This window comes from Salmo salar, chromosome ssa05 (genome assembly GCF_905237065.1).
Source record: "Salmo salar chromosome ssa05, Ssal_v3.1, whole genome shotgun sequence".
NCBI lineage: Eukaryota > Metazoa > Chordata > Actinopteri > Salmoniformes > Salmonidae > Salmo > Salmo salar.
Window position 1 is genome coordinate 77,280,763 of NC_059446.1, and position 17,427 is coordinate 77,298,189.

The following is a 17,427-nucleotide window of genomic DNA, read 5'->3' on the forward strand; positions in this document are numbered from 1 at the left end:
TGCTCCAGTTTCAACTGTTCTGCCTGCGGCTATGGAACCCTGACCTGTTCACCGGACGTGCTACCTGTCCCAGACCTGCTGTTTTCAACTCTCTAGAGACAGCAGGAGCGGTAGAGATACTCTCAATGATCGGCTATGAAAAGCCAACTGACATTTACTCTTGAGGTGCTGACTTGTTACACCCTCGACAACTGTGAATATTATTATTTGACCATGCTGGTCATTTATGAACATTTTAACATCTTGGCCATGTGCTGTTATAATCTCCACCCGGCACAGCCAGAAGAGGACTGGCCACCCCTCATAGCCTGGTTCCTCTCCAGGTTTATTCCTAGGTTTTGGTCTTTCTAGGGAGTTTTTCCTAGCCACCGTGCTTCTACACCTGCATTGGCTTGCTGTTTGGGGTTTTAGGCTGGGTTTCTGAACAGCACTTTGAGATATCAACTGATGTAAGAAGGGCTATATAAATACATTTGATCATACAGGTAGGTACTGCTGCTACGTATATGACATTAGTTACAGACACCTACAACCATCATACAGGTAGGTACTGCTGCTACGTATATGACATTAGTTACAGACACCTACAACCATCATACAGGTAGGTACTGCTACTACGTATATGACATTAGTTAGACACCTACAACCATCATACAGGTACTGCTGCTACGTATATGACATTAGTTACAGACACCTACAACCATCATACAGGTAGGTACTGCTGCTACGTATATGACATTAGTTACAGACACCTACAACCATCATACAGGTAGGTACTGCTGCTATGTATATGACATTAGTTACAGACACCTACAACCATCATACAGGTACTGCTGCTACATATATGACATTAGTTACAGACACCTACAACCATCATACAGGTACTGCTGCTACGTATATGACATTAGTTAGACACCTACAACCATCATACAGGTAGGTACTGCTTACACATCAATACATTACATTTACATTTTAGTAATTTAGCAGACACTCTTATCCAGAGCGACTTACAGTAGTGAATGCATACATTTTATACATTTCTTTTTCTCGTACTGGTCCCCCGTGGGAATCGAACCCACAACCCTGGTGTTGCAAACACCATGCTCTACCAACTGAGCTACATGTCCACGTGGGCCAGCGGGGGGCCAGCGAGTCCAAGATCACTAAACATGCTGCTCCAATGTCCATGAGCTTATTCGACATTGCAGTCGACAGTATAGGCGGCTGTCGACTGACTGATCTACAAATCATCTTGCATCATAAATAACTAGTATTTTATTTGTAGAGCAGTCAGTCACAATTTACCCATGATACATTACGGTGTTGACGCTCTCGTATAAGGCCCATGAGAAACTGACAGTGTTGTTGATCTCTCTCTGCTTCCCTCTGATGCAGGTATCTTCACAGCACCAGTGAGAGGAGTCTACTACTTCAGATTCTCTATGGTTTCTAATGAAATCGCATTTACTGGAGGTCTAAACATGTACAGGAATGGCCAGAGAATATTGCAGAATGGTCAGTAGTACAATGCTGAGAATGAGTATGCAATGGAGTGACTCTGCATCTGAAAAAAGATGATAAGGTCCATATGTGCCTTTTCAAAAGGCTGGGTAGTGTATGACGATTCATCTAACCACAGCACCTTTTGTGGATTCCTGCTCTTCCCTATGTGAGGGGAACTCCAAGAAAGCTGTAGTTTTAGTGGTGGGAATAATCTATTGGTATAAAGCCTCCTATAGGGCTCAATGTTATTTTGACATAGGCATATATATGGATAAACACAATACAAATTCAAATTGACTTTCTTTATTGTTATTTTTCAATATGATTAAAAACGCATCTGCTGAAAAGCAACATTGAGTTTCTTCAACATTCTAAATAATTTGAGTCATTGTTACCTCCGTACTGTCATGTCTTTGGCGATAATGCAGCAGACAAATATCTAACTATAGGATCTTCATATTTTTCCCGCCTTGAAGGAATAGTTCACATAATCAGCAATAGAAAGTTGCAAACCTAAATCCTGAAATGAATTAGGCAACATCCAAATCTGTTTTGGGATAAACCTGCTAAACTCTCATAATGCATATCACACAACAGATGGGATATGAATTTAGGGTATACACTTGACTTCAGACAACTTTTCAGGTTTGAATATGTCTGACAAGCTGCTTAAATATCTATTTAAAGCGCCGTATCGAAGGCTATGTCCTCGGAATAGGCTACTCGTGGTGCTAAGAACTGTTCATACACATCCAATATTTTTTTGCCACCTATTGCAGAACTCTAAATAATAAAACACTAGATCGGGAGGGTGGTAGATTAGAATGGTTCATCTGAAACACTTGTCACACTTGCAGTAGCCCTACGCATAGTATTGTGCCCAAAGACAACACTCGCTCTGTGTTTAACACTTTTCGTAATTTGGGGATACTTCCATGACACGCAGCTCGGACAGCGTTGTCGTGAAGCCGCACTTCCCCAGTCCGTGCGCGCGGGACAGCATGCAGTCCACGTACATGGCCCAGAAGTGCTGCGCGAGCTCTAGGAACAGCTCGTTGTGCTTCTGCGACGCGCGCAAGTATGTCATGAAATCCCACACTGCGCCCCGGCTGTCCGCCAGGCGCAGCCGCCGTGTCTGGATCCCCGCGAGGGAAGACGAGTCCCAGCAGCCAGAGTCGATCTCGTCCAGGTTACCAGGAGCCCTGAAGCCACCGAGACCAAGACCGAGCCCCACTCCCCCGGCCCGGATCAAAAGGTTGGACATGGTGTTGGAAGAGGCGGTGGGGAGAGTCAGGAGCATACACAGGCGCTGGAGACGACTCCAGCCACGGAGATAAACCATCATCCGACTAGCGCGATAGGAAAGAGAGCCCTGAGTGGCCAAGAGATGGGAATGCAGAGACAAATAGCCTAAGAGAAAGAAGGCTAAAGTAAAATATAGGCTACCTGCCTACTGTGACAAATCAGATGGCCATCATACACTCATTTAGAAACAGAAAATGTGAGTAGTGAAATCAGAGGTGTACGTAATGATCTCCCTCTCAAAGAAAACTTCCATAGCCTCTACAGGCTATGAACAAAATATAGGCGACTTACTTGTTATGATCCTATCAGCTGTTGCAGTTTTTAAAACCACCACCCAACGCGAGTGAGTATCCAGTGTGGTTCACTGAGTGGACGTATTGACTGACTCACACCGCCACTCGAAGGCAAACACGCAAGGAGCGCACGAGCTGACAGTTGACCAAGGATAGCCTATGAACAAACCGACTGACTGACTGGATTAATTAATTACCTTGGGGTAGAGTATGCTGTAACATGAGAAACAAATAGGGCCTAACCTAAAATGACTTAACCTTTCAAAAACACTACTAGTATAGGCTATCAAAGGGATGTAACCAAATTATTGTTCAAAACACTGTGATTTCTATGTAGACTAAGACTACAGGTAAAATCCCACAATATAAACTCATATTTTGTGTGCATAGTTTAGCTGGGGAGGAGAGGGAGGCGGGACTAGCTACATTGACTGACGCTGACATCATCGAATCACCGCCCCGTTTGCTGTTTCCTGTTCCAACACCAAACAACCTATAACAACACATGTGAACGGCTAATCTGACGTCTTCAGGCAAAAATGCCACAAACGGTCAACTGTAACTTCTAAATATTCAGTCAAAATGGTTTGGATCAGTAGGATTTGTTACCGGAAGGTTAGTAACCCAGTGTTACAAATAGAGTTGCATCATAGTTCGCTAACAATATTGCTAGCTATACCAAATATATTTATACTAAGCCCTCCTGTCTGTGTGGCTCTACTATCCAGGTAGCCATGCTAGCTAGCTTAGTTTGCTAGTCGTAGGTGGTCTTCTGTTGTCCTTCACGGTCAGTTTCGTAGCTAGTTGGTTTTGCTGTTCTATCAGTTTTACATGGTCGTTTCTACAATGAACTTGCTAGCTATGGAAATGGAAATAGTTAAACTGTGTAGCCTAACGTTACTGTCCACGTCATTGTAGAAGACAGTACAATATATTAATTGCTGTAGATATTTCAGTTGTCTGACGCAAAGTGTTCAGTGATGTCATCACTACTCTCTTTCCTCCAGTATGGTAACTTCGTGGACAACCTGCGTTTGTATGTGCGAGGGGGCAGTGGGGGGATGGGGCTTCCCCGTCTGGGGGGTCAGGGGGGGAAAGGGGGAGACGTGTGGGTGGTGGCTCAGAAGGAGATGACTCTGAAGAGGGTCAAGGATAAGTACCCCCAGAAACGCTTCATCGCTGGAGTAGGAACCAACAGCAGGTATGTCTGGACCACAACTCGCATGGTGGATGGTGAGCTCATCAGTCGATCACTTGCATATGTAGACAGCACACATATTGGATAACCCATTAAAGAATTTTACAACAATTATTTCTAATGTCCTTTTTGGAAGCGTCATGACATGAACTACCAGCAATCTAATCCAAGTGTGTGTGTGTGTGTGTGTGTGTGTGTGTGTGTGTGTGTGTGTGTGTGTGTGTGTGTGTGTGTGTGTGTGTGTGTTAGTGTCCGTGCTCTGAGGGGGCAGAAAGGAGAGGACAAAGAAGTCCTGGCTCCTCCTGGCATTACTGTTACCAACGATGATGGAAAGGTCCTCGGTAAGTCTTTACACACGATACACCTCCTTCACTGACACAAGGCACTGTGTACTGGTTGAAGATGATGTTGATGTCTGCACTCAGGATGAGAGTGTTGGGTGTAAATTCAACTGACTATAGTTCATCAATCCCCTCCATAGGTGAGCTGAACACTGAGGGGGATCGTGTGCTGGTGGCCAGAGGGGGTCAAGGAGGCTCCTACCACTCAGAGTTCCTGCCCAGTAAGGGCCAGACCAGACAGATACGACTGGACCTCAAACTCATCGCTGACCTCGGCCTGGTGGGGTGAGACAGGGGACACACATTCACACACACAATCATACAGGAACACATTGACTTAATGATTTCCCCCTCCATCATTACCAGGTTCCCCAATGCAGGAAAGTCCTCTCTACTGACCGCCCTGTCTCACGCCAAACCCCAGATTGCCAGCTATGCCTGTGAGTATTGAGTGCACATTTACACACACATACTGTTGAAGTGAATGTTCCATATATTACCCAGTTTTTTGTCAAATATTTGAATGGAGGATGACACCATGATGTTTGAGTTATTTATGAATGGTAAATGTTTGTGTTGTTGTTCTGCAGTCACCACTCTGAGACCGGAGATTGGCAAGGTCATGTATGAAGACCATAAACAGGTAAGAGAAGCAGATGAGGTCACTTCCTCCCTTTTGTGTGACTCAATGTTTTCCTTCACCTGATTGGTTCATTCTCAAGATTGTCTTTCTTCTGGTTTGTCCATACTCGGTGTTCTCTCTCCTCTGATTGGTCCATTCTGTGTTCTGTCCTCTGATTGGTCCATTCTGTGTTCTCTTCTGGGATTGGTATAGATCTCAGTGGCAGACCTCCCAGGGCTGATAGAGGGGGCCCACATGAATAGAGGCATGGGCCACCAGTTCCTCAAACACGTGGAGAGGACCAGACATCTGCTCTTTGTGGTTCGACCTAAACACAAACACAATTTATGGTCAAAGTCTCAAGGAGATTTGTGGTGGGAAAGCCTCTAGCTGTAATACTGATGAAGTCTCTCTTCTCTCTCTGGTCATAGGTGGACGTTTGTGGTTTCCAGCTGGCAAGCAAAACGCCCTTTAGGTCTGCTTTTGAGGCTGTTCAACTTTTAATTAAAGTGAGGCTAGCAGGACACATCTACACAGAAACCCCCCCACTCCCTCCCTCCCTCCCTCCCTCCCTCCGAGCACCAGTATCACAATATGTTCTCTCTCTCTCCTTATCCCACTCTCTGCCGCCCGTCCCCTCCTCTCTCGTCCCCTCCTATAGGAGTTGGAGCTGTATAAGGAGGATCTCCCGTGTAAGCCTGCTGTGTTGGTGGTCAATAAGATGGACCTGCCTGATGCAGAGGACAAACTCACAGAGCTGCAGGAGCAACTCCTAAACCCACATGGTAATCTAATGATATACATAGATTATAAACTAAGGTAATACTTAGGTAATTAAGGTGTATGATCTGTGACATTAGACTACTCATAGTGCCCCCCTGGTGTTCTCCTCCCTTTCAGAGTTCTCCCACCTGTTACCTGACGATATGGTTCCTAAGAACAACATGGTCTTCAGACACGTGGTTCCTATCTCAGCTGCCACCGGTTTTGGCATCGCACACCTCAAGACCTGTATCCGCCAATCACTAGACAAGGATGCCTCTATGGCAACGGAGTCCCTGCACCGTGATAGGCTACAGGCGCTGAGAGGGGCGGTCCCAGCCAAGAACACACTCACATGGGGCCCCACCGCCTAAGTTTGAGCTGAACTGTGGAACATTCAGGGTTAATATGTTCTGCAGTTTTGAAAAAGGGTTTGAACTTGATTCATGTTCACTCAGCCTGGAATGTTTTCAATATTGTGGAAGTCAGGGTGATGTTCCTACCTATCATAACCTAGGTAGGATGACTCCTCGACATTCATCCTGGCTCTGCACCCCTGCTTGAGACTATCGATGGAAAACACTGACGATGATGTCACCCACAGTCATAACCCAGGCAAGGGTGTTGTCGCCCTGCCTTCCCCTTATGACCACACTATGGACAGAGTTACAGAGGTCGAGAAAGAGGGCTGACAAAAAGGGGGGGGGGGGTTTGTTTGTGTGTTTTTCTGCTGGATGTTGTCTCTGACTGTTTGTTTGATGTAATGTGTTGCTTTTCCACCATGTAGTAATAAACATGTTAATTAATGCTGCCTCCTTTAGCAATAACCTTAAGGGAAACTAAACATACATGCATACACAGAAAATATTGATGAAAGTTTTATTTTATATTAAATATATTACAATACTGAATGATATTGTAAGAAAAAAAAATATGGGCATTGATTTTTGCATTGTCAGTCTATGTACAGCATACAGTAAAACAAAAGTGCAGTAATTATACAGTGGGCTCTTAATGATTGACACCCTCATTAAAGATGAGCAATAATGATTGTATGAAATAATTCAAATACTGAGCTATATTGTATTTAAAAAAGGGGGAAACGATTGATTTATACTAATACAGTAAAAGATTGTTTAACAAGTAATACTTATTTTTCTCAAAGGAATGTCAAAATTGACACCCCTAAAGATTCTTAGAAATAAAGTCAGTCAAAAGTTTATTTGGTCCCATATTCCCAGCACGTTTTTAGAGTCAAAAGCTTGGTGTCATTGTGTGCTAGGAATATGGGACCAAATATGAAACTTTTGACTACTTTATAAGAACCCTTTGGCGTTTCAATCATTTTGACCCCTACCTTTTTGAGGTAGATCTTTCTCTGAGCAAAAGTGATCAAATAATATAATTTCCCCCCAAAAAATTGTTACATACAATTTAGTTCAGTATTTGAATTATTTATTTTACAGTCAGTATTGCTCATCTTTATGCAGGGTGTCAATCATTTGGGAACCCACTGTATATAGATTTTGTAGCAGTACATATGAGGGTTAAGGTCGCAGTAGGAGCATACTGCAGCAGGATGGGACTGCATGGCGCATTCAGAGGCCTGATATAACCTACTTCTCCACAGGCTATGGCTGGGTGGTTGGTGCTTGGTTGTATTGATACATTCAAGAATCTGTCCATACGTTTGGACGTTTCTCTGTGCGGTCCGGTTGGGTTACGTCAGTCAAGCCACTAATACAGATAACACACATCAGACAAGTTACATCTTGTTACCTGGACAGGTTCCACCTGCCACCATCCTAACGTCTAATATACCTCAATCCTATGACCTGCAGGTAAATTATCATAGATGTCAGAATTAAGACAGTATGATATTTAAAATATTGCTTGACAATTATGATCCTTTATTTTCATATTACCACGGCCTAGGGAATCCCTTGGTCAAAACTCAAGTTACTAAGCACCAGCCAATCATATCGTAATTGAAATAAGACAAGAGTGATGATGAGAGCTTTAGTAATCATGAGCTCACCACAGATCTCTATAGCATAATGCACCCCATGTTGCCATAGCTGCGTCCCATCCTCATACCATAGAAGACACGTACAGATCTTCACATGCCAGAGCGGTCCGAGATGAGTGTGTGCTTTAAGAAACTAAAATGGCCGCATCATATCTCCATTCCACTCAACGCACAGAAGAACAAGAATGCAGTTGGTCTGTCTGAATAACAGCTGTACACAACACTGAGAAGTGAACATAAAGGTACTTAAGAGTTAAAAATAATACTTGAGATTTGTCATACAGTAGCAATATTAATGTGATATTGTGGTGATCTTAATATCTATGCGGTCATAGTGCATACAGTAGAAAATCAAAACGATCAGTGCCCACATTTTAAACTTAAGCATACGCAGTTAACATACAGCAGGCCTAACTGATATGGACAGTACAGTAACTACAGGATGAGGGTTGTGACTTCTGTACAAATACGTTTCCCTTTAGCCACAGATCTAAGATCAGCTTTCCACTCCCCAATTCACAACATTTACCATCAGGGGGGTAAGATACAAAACTGACCTTGGATCAGTGACTAGGGACACTTTATCCTACTCTGAGTAGGTAAGAACCTGAATCTTAAGCCACATTTAAACCACTAGATTCCTCGGGTCATTCATGAAAATGTTTGAGACCTGGTTGATTATGTTGAAAACCTGTTCACTACTGGAATGGGGTTTGTGGTATGAAATTCCAAGAAGATAACAGCAATTGGCAATCAAGGAAAAAGTATTTCAATGACATGCTTATTTCATATTACAGCCTCACAGACAGATTACTAGAGAACAGCGATAGTGTGCTAGCTAGTAGATCCATTGTCATTCTGTTGGTCTTATACATCTCAAACAGCAAGCACTGTACAGGACGCTTCATCATTTACAGACAGCAGGGCAAACTTACAGTAGGAAACAAAACAAAAGCAAAAATGCACATTTGAATCATTTTATCCAAACAAATCCCAAATCCAAGTTCATCTGACACAATGTTCAGTTTCCACATTGTTATTCCCACATCGTCCAGTTGGACGTCAGTGGGTTGTCGGTTCCAGTCGTATCTATCTGTTATGTCTGGTCTCACACTGTACACCAGGGGCGGACTGGGACCAGAAATCGGCTCTGGCATTTTAAACACAACGGCCCATTTCTTTCCTCGAGGCCCCCATTATTAGCAAGATAATTATCATTTTGCCCCCCCCCAAAACAAGTAAGACAGGCCCACTGTGTTAAAAATGGACCAGCCCATCTTGCATTTGCCCAAAATGCCAGATGGCCAGTCTGTCCCTGCTGTACATACAGACCATAGTGTGGAATGATTATAGTCACAGGACATTTCTCCAACTTCTCTAAACCACCATGGCCAAATGAACATTTATATCACATCTAAAACTACAAAAAACACTTGTTCTCTCCCCTCTGTAGCGAGGAAGGGCTCATGGGACTATCTTAGTTCAAATCATATTCATCATTATCAATATCCAAATGGATAAAATGCTCAGTTAATGTTATAAATCAATGACATTCTTAAGTTTACTGTCTTAATTATGACGGGCTGTGACTGAGTGTGCATTACTCAGAGAAAGGGATGACACAAAGGGGAAATATAGAACACTGTTTGTACATTCTGCTGTGGAAGAAAAAGAAAGCTGGAGTGTTCACACAGCCACACGAGAGAGAAGAGAGAGTTCAGCCAGAAATGAAAAGAGAGAAACAGACAGAAAAAACAAGTACGGGGTCTCTACAAAGACCTACGGAGAACCCGTCTGTCTATAACACGAACCACAGCAGGAGGAGTAGAGAAGAGGGGGAGCATCCCTTCATCTTTCACCTCTCAGAAAGTAAAAAAGAAAAGCACACATTACTCTGCCTTTAAGCTGTACATATTTACAACGATAACCAAATCCTTCAGGAAAACCTGACAGGGCGAAAGAAAGAGAACAGGGAGTGGCTAGGGTCTAGGGTCTAGGGTCCATGTCAGGGGCAGTTGGCTAGTATAATGTGTGATACAGTACATAATGAGTCGCTGATCACAGAGATAGAAGAAGCCTATAATGTAAAGAAAGCTTAAAGGCCTAGAGTACGTATGACATCACCATCCCCCACATGCTGTCCGTCCCAGACTTCTTCTTCTTTATGACACTAGGAAGAGTTGATTAACAGGGGGTTCTCATGCATACAGTGTTGGAGTTTTCTACAGTAATTTAACAGCTTGCTTCAAAATGGTAAAGAAATCTGCCGATATGATAGCTGTCCGCGCCCCTCAACAGAGAGGAGCACTAATCAGAGGAGAGAGTTTACATGGGGGCAGGGCTAGAGGGGGGTTGGGGGGGAGAGGTGAGTAAGGTAAGGTGGGACAGTTTGAGGGAGGAGCTAGAAGAGTGTGGTGGAAGCTGGGGGGGGGATGTTGGGGTGTTGGGAGTGGGGGAGACATCCCCAACGAGGCCTCTCCTCTCTGTCTGCACCATTACCATCACAACAGCTTTGCTTTTTCCTCACCAATGAGTGAAGGGCTGATCTCTGGTGGATCTCCAGCTGATCTGAAAGGGATCTTGTCTTGCCTCGTTCTGTCTTGGCTTGTCAGTGTAGGAATGACAGCTGGCCCCTGTAGCGTCCCCTACTGAGCAGGTCAGGTCTGACGGACCCCGCACACACTCTCACACATTCTCACACACCCTCCTCCTCTTCATCTTCCTCCGCTTCTCTTTTCCGCTCATACCAGTTGCTCACTTTTTTCGTCATTTTGTTTCAATTTTGTTTTTGCTTTGTATTTTTTAATTCATAGAAAAGTGGACGAAAATGTAGTTCTTAAGTAGTTTTGCAGAGTAGATAACAGGAGTGTTATATTGAAGTCTCCCACAGCTGCAGGGAGAGAAACGAGATGAAGAGACAAAGACTATAATTAGATAACGGCTTCAGTACCTTAACTGCAGTTAACCCCACAATGCAATAGGGGTATATATAGTACACACGTCATGAACTACTACTGTATTTACCTACTTTCTAGGACGTTATGTACAGTATATGTTACGTATGAGATGTTATGTACACTACATGTTACGTATGAGATGTAATGTACAGTATGTGTTACGTATGAGACGTTATGTACAGTATGTGTTACGTATGAGACGTTATGTACAGTATGTGTTACGTATGAGACGTTATGTACAGTATGTGTTACGTATGAGACGTTATGTACAGTATGTGTTACGTATGAGACATTATGTACAGTATGTGTTACGTATGAGACGTTATGTACAGTATATATTATGTATGAGATGTAATGTACAGTATGTGTTACGTATGAGATGTTATGCACAGTATATATTATGTATGAGATGTAATGTACAGTATGTGTTACATATGAGACGTTATGCACAGTATGTGTTACGTATGAGACGTTATGTACAGTATATATTATGTATGAGATGTAATGTGCAGTATGTGTTACGTATGAGACGTTATGCACAGTATGTGTTACGTATGAGATGTTATGCACAGTATGTGTTACGTATGAGATGTTATGCACAGTATGTGTTAGGTATGAGATGTTATGTACAGTATATGCTACATATTAGATGTTATGTACAGTATATGCTACGTATGAGACGTTATGTACAGTATGTATTAAATATGAGATCTTATGTACAGTATGTTACGTATGTGTCACGTCCTGTCCATATAAAGCTTTTATTTTCTATGGTAGAGTAGGTCAGGGCGTGACTGGGGGTTTTGTCTAGTTTATTTATGTCTATGTTGGTTCTAGTTTCTTTTTTCTATGTTGGGGGTTTTGTCTAGTTTATGTATTTCTATGTGGGGTTCTAGTTTCTGTATTTCTATGTTTTTCTTTTTTGGGATGATCTCCAATTAGAGGCAACTGGTCATCGTTGTCTCTAATTGGGGATCATATTTAAGTTGTTGTTTTTCCCACTAGGTTTTGTGGGAGAGTGTTTTGAGTTAGTATATGTGTAACCGATGTGAAATGGCTAGTTAGTTAGCGGTGGTGCGCGCTAATAGCTTTTCAATCAGTGACGTCACTCGCTCTGAGACTTGAAGTAGGGTTTCCCCTTGCATGGCAAGGGCCGCGGCTTTTGTGGCGCGATGGGTAACGATGCTTCGTGGGTGTCAGTTGTTGATGTGTGCAGAGGGTCCCTGGTTCGAGCCCGGGTTGGGGCGAAGAGCGGGACGGAACCTACACTGTTACATATGTTGCACCTCTTCGTCACGGTTTGTTGTTTTGTTTATTAGTTTATTTATATGTCTTGCATAGTTTCAATGTTATAATAAAATGTGGAACGATATACACGCAGCGCCTTGGTCTCCTTCATCGTACGACAACCGTGACAGTATGAGATGTTATGTACAGTATATGTTACGTATGAGATGTTATGTGCAGTATATGTTACGTATGAGATGTTATGTGCAGTATATGTTACGTATGAGATGTTATGTGCAGTATATGTTACATATGAGATATTATGTGCAGTATATGTTACATATGAGATATTATGTGCAGTATATGTTACATATGAGATATTATGTGCAGTATGTGCTATGTACTGTGTTATTATAGTAGTTTACCCTGGCACTCTGCCTGTTGGCCTTCCTCTGGTCGTCGGGGAGGGGGGGCATGGGGTAAGGGTACCTCCGGCTGGACGCAATGGACCCCGTGGAGGAGGTGGGCGACTTCGCCGGGGAGAGCGTCCTGAAAGAGACAGGAAATTACCTCACTATAGACGGTGACATCATCATTCTTACTGATCTGCCCGGAATAGGCAGAAGTTGCCCCTAAACACCGAGGCAGACATTTTTTCATGAAGGTTCAGATTGGGGGTATGATAATTTGACCCTAGAGCTGTGTTTAGGGGAAGCATCTGCCTGTGCCAGAGTAGACCAGCCTGAACAGGCCTGGTCTGGGAACAGTCACCTCTACCTCTCATCGACCTGCCTATGACATCATCAACCGCTGCACCATCATCAGCAATGCAACAGGGCCAGCTGTGCTGTGGCTGGAGTGGGAGTGGGCAGGTCAGTCAGTCACCCACTGAGTACAGTTCATTTGACTAGACCTGTGCCTGTGTTGGAGCGTATCTGGGCTGGTCCAGGACCAGAAGGTGTAGTGGAGATGGTGTCATGGTGGGTAAATGTGAACCGACCAGGTCGGTGAGCACAGAGACACTCAGTAGGGGACTCAGACGTGTGTAGCACAATGATGACATCAGAGCAAACACAACACTGAACATGCAGAGATAAAGAGAGAGAAGATGGCAAGAGCAACGGAGGGAAATAAAGAAATAGACTAGTAATAGAGATTATTTCTAATGACTTCCTTTTTGGTGTCATTACAAATAAAGCAAAACAATTATGTTACTCAATACTCAACAAAATGTAAAACTGTTGTAAAAGTTCAGCAGCTATTGATACATCCAACCATCCTACATCCTAGATGGAACCATCGTACGCTAACAGCAATGATTCATGGAAGTATAAAGACACAAGAGGACAAAGAGCTGTCAATCAAAGCTCTGACATCATCACCAGAACTACCAATCCATCTGCTCTTTATCTGTGATAAAGGGAACTGACCCCCATTTGGGAACCACTGGTATAACCCTTCCCTACCTCCCCTGGCCAAATTGAACCCAAATCAACGGACCAAGCCAAAGGGGAGTTAAAAGAGGGGGGTGGGGGTTGTTGAGGAATAGGAGATGATCTGAGGTAATACCTAAGGTAGGGTCCTTCAGTGTTTTTATTCACATCTTCTACCCACTTAGTTACATCATAATGCTCTGTTTGGAAGCGAGGGGTTAAATACCTGAGGAGTGGGGATTGATAGACACACCGAGAAGGGAGGAGGAAAGGAGAAGAGGAAACAGAAGGAAAAAGAGGATGAGAGGGAGGAGGATGGAGATGAGGAAGAAGGAGAAAGAGGACGAGGGAGGAAGAGGAGATATTTTAGGAGAGCAGAGCAGACCAAAGACATTCTGAACACACACCACCAAGATGCAAGTGAGAGGAAGACAAGATGGGACTGTGAAGAACTTGACTAGATGAATGTGTGTTTTAGTAAGATGGTCATTTGCATTTTGGCCAGGTGTCACAAATCGGTCCAAGCAGTTAAATTCTCCTCATTCACTCCCATGCTTTCAAACAAGAACAGTTACTCTGCAAATGACCTCAGGTGCCAAAACCAAGAAACAAACAAACAAACAAACAAAAACAACAACAGGCTGGGAGATCAACAAGGCTGAAAGGTCAACAAGGCTGAAAGGTCAACAAGGCTGAAAGGTCAACAAGGCTGAAAGGTCAACAAGGCGTTAATTGTGTTCATTCACGGGGAGCGTGTGCAGTTGTTTTTGAGTGGCCATGCTAGAAAGGACAGAAGTATGGTTTCACAAATGTCATCTTTATAAGCAATAGCCCTGACCTTAACATTTAACCTTTACCCTCACCCATAACACTAACCCCTAGATAAAAAACAAATAGCATTTGTCCGTTCAAGCATGGCCATAGTGACTGCCATTAAGCCCCACATGCACTCTACAATGCCATTTATCTTTATAGAACAGTGCAGTACAACATTCTAGAACCATGGCGTCTCTGAGGTAACAAAATCTGGTAATAGTCAATGTAACTCAATAACACACTTTCTTATAAAGTTCTTGTGAAATGCTGGATTCACAGATTCTACAAGTACCCCACAATTTGTATTAGTCTATTTCACCATACAGAACCTCTTGGCTTGCTGCTATTTGAGCTGATTTCTATAGTGACTGGATAGGTGTAAATACAATTCCTGAGCCATGTGGAAGCCCATCCAGGAACATGGTGACTTACTCTGTGGAGTTGGAGCGAGGACGGAACTTCTTCCCTTTCGACTTCTTGCGATTTCCACTCAGATTTCCTACAGAGGAAGGACACAGTAACCCACGGTTAGCACAGGGAAATATAACTCTCTGTGTGTGTGTGTGTGTGTGTGTGTGTGTGTGTGTGTGTGTGTGTGTGTGTGTGTGTGTGTGTGTGTGTGTGTGTGTGTGTGTGTGTGTGTGTGTGTGTGTGTATTTACCTTGCCATGAGTTGCTCCTGGGTCGTCCGTTCTCACAAATGTCAGAGATGTGTTTGGCGTCAGGGATTCGCTCGCTCCACGAGTGGGACAAACCGTTAGACCTTCACACACAGAGTTATATTTCCTTGTGAAACAGTGAACCATTATCATCACCATCATCATTACTGACAACCTGATCCCCAGACTTTTTTATTTAACCTTTAACTAGGTAAGTCAGTAAAGAACAAATTCTTATTTACAATGACGGCCTACACCGGCCAAACCCGGACGACGCTGGGCCAATTGTGCGCCGCCCTATGGGACTCCCAATAGAACCAGGGTGTCTGTAGTGACGCCTCAAGCACTGAGATGCAGTGCCTTAGACCGCTGCGCCACTCGGGAGCCCAGATTTACAACATCGGTTTGATTTCTGGGACCACCCATACGTAAAATGTATGCACGCACAACTGTATATTATTATTATATTATTATACAGTAGAGAACGGACAGACAGCTCAAAGTAGGAGGAGGAGAGGAAGGAGACTGATGCTACATTCCATGAGAACAGACTACCACACCATGACGACGGTGAACGATAGCATGATGACAGAGAGCGATACCATGACAACATGATGAGAAGAATGTGCAGAAAGAGGCATATTGCAACCAACACTACACAACCAACTACACATATTGCGAACAAGACAAGATACCCTCGACACACACAAAATAAGACACCCCCTCACCACAGAGACACACACACACACACACACACACACACACACACACACACACACACACACACACACACACACACACACACACACACACACACACACACACACACACACACACACACACAGAGACGTTTGCGATGGCAGTGAGATGATGTCACACCTGAATGCAAACAGAGAGATGTTTTGTGAGATGGAGGCGATGGAGGGGGGGAAAGAGAGCGTGTATATCTGCAGGTTAGACAGACAGCCAGACCTCTTCTTGGAGCTACAGCCTGAGTTGGTGCTGACCCCAGGGGCCAGGTCACTGTAGAATGAGTCTGCATCCCCGGGTTTCTTCACATAGTCACCCGGAGGCATTTGCCTGAGAAACGCCAACAAACATTAGACATTGGAACACTGTCCTGACATAGATGTGATTTCACAAACACATCAATAAATTGACCAACACATAAATAGATCAACAACTAATGAATATTATAGAAAATGTGGAATTGTAAGTCGCGCTGCTAAATGACAAAATGTAAATGGGAAAGAATAAGGATGACAAACCTGCAGAATCTTCTGTGAACCTCTGACTCAACGTAGCACCGCTGTCTGTAGCTCCTGTTAGCGAAGAAGGACAGTCACGTCAGACACACTGACCAATGACAGGATCCCAAACCAGTTCCTAATCCTAACTAGTCAGCTATCCCAGGTCTAGAGCTGAGGTCCAGCTGTACTCACTTGTATCCCCAGGCGGTGATGGCCAGGATGAGAGCCAGGAACAGAATGGAGCCAGCGATGGCCCCGATGATGATGTTAGTACTGGTGATACCTGAGAGGGGGGAGAGAGAAAGAGAGAGAGAGATAGAGAGAGAGAGAGCACTTTAATAACAAACTGTATTATAGTTGTTTCCGGATTAATCTGGAGGAGAAACACACTTTGAAGTGATCAAGTGATACACCTCACTTCAATAGTACACTAAAACACAGCAGACTCAGAGGGAAGAGATCTGAAAGGAAAGAGGGGGGAGGAAACAGATTGCAAAGATCGATGTGTATGTTTTTTGAGGGAGAACGTAGAAGGATGCAAAAACATGACTGACTACAGGCTGGAGAGACTGGGAAGGGGTGAGAGGAGGAGAAAGAGGAGGAAGTGACATCACAGAAGGGGCAAACACAATGAAGAGGAACTCAGATCTGACCTCAGCGTCACTCCATCAATGACATGAGCCTGTCGACAAAGAATGTGTGTGAAGATAAACAACAAACAGAAAGAAAGACGTGCCTGGTTGATTTTTGTAACAGATACTGATGCAAACGGAAAGGCCAACAATAACGATTATATGCAAAATAACTCAACTAAACAATGAATGAACCAATGATTTATGATGAAAATAAAGGCTTAAATACGTATGTCGAACCAAAACCTCTTACAGAGTCTTTGTGTAAATAGGAGGAGAGGGAAAGAGTTAGAGAGTTAGAGAGAGAGCGAGAGAGATAGCAAGAGGAAGCGAGAGAGCGAGAGAATGGGAGAGAGAGTGTGAGGGAAAGAGCAAGAGCGAGTCAGAGACAGAGAGAGAGA

General features: G+C 43.7%; 3 protein-coding genes across 6 annotated transcripts in view; 1 reads left to right on the forward strand and 2 right to left on the reverse strand.

The window, feature by feature from the left end:
- Positions 1–3,211, reverse strand: part of LOC106575309 (oxidative stress-induced growth inhibitor 2) — a 155,363-nt gene extending 152,152 nt beyond the window's left edge. Inside the window, exon 1 of the mRNA XM_045718982.1 lies at positions 3,100–3,211. The gene's annotated coding sequence lies outside the window, so the exon portion shown is untranslated. The remainder of the gene's footprint in view (positions 1–3,099) is intronic.
- A 349-nt stretch (positions 3,212–3,560) lies between these two features.
- LOC106576016 (GTP-binding protein 10 (putative)) lies at positions 3,561–6,830 on the forward strand. The gene is made up of 10 exons (XM_014152810.2): positions 3,561–3,716; positions 4,109–4,302; positions 4,549–4,640; positions 4,781–4,925; positions 5,007–5,080; positions 5,231–5,283; positions 5,476–5,583; positions 5,694–5,771; positions 5,924–6,047; positions 6,163–6,830. The coding sequence occupies exons 1-10, from the start codon at positions 3,684–3,686 to the stop codon at positions 6,396–6,398; spliced, it is 1,137 nt and encodes a 378-aa protein (XP_014008285.1). The 5' UTR covers positions 3,561–3,683; the 3' UTR covers positions 6,399–6,830.
- A 632-nt stretch (positions 6,831–7,462) lies between these two features.
- The window catches only part of LOC106605988 (disintegrin and metalloproteinase domain-containing protein 22), a 114,014-nt gene continuing 104,049 nt past the window's right edge, over positions 7,463–17,427 (reverse strand). For 2 of the 4 annotated variants that reach the window (XM_045718976.1, XM_045718977.1), the window contains exons 25-31: positions 16,587–16,677; positions 16,413–16,466; positions 16,024–16,224; positions 15,148–15,248; positions 14,919–14,985; positions 12,663–12,786; positions 7,463–10,943 (exon numbers count right to left, since the gene is read on the reverse strand). In XM_045718976.1, coding sequence (XP_045574932.1) covers positions 10,923–10,943; positions 12,663–12,786; positions 14,919–14,985; positions 15,148–15,248; positions 16,024–16,224; positions 16,413–16,466; positions 16,587–16,677 — 659 coding nt within the window. In that variant the 3' untranslated portion in view covers positions 7,463–10,922. Of the gene's footprint in view, positions 10,944–12,662; positions 12,787–14,914; positions 14,986–15,147; positions 15,249–16,023; positions 16,225–16,412; positions 16,467–16,586; positions 16,678–17,427 lie in introns of those variants that run through there. The other 2 variants (XM_045718978.1, XM_045718979.1) reach the window with 2 other exon arrangements.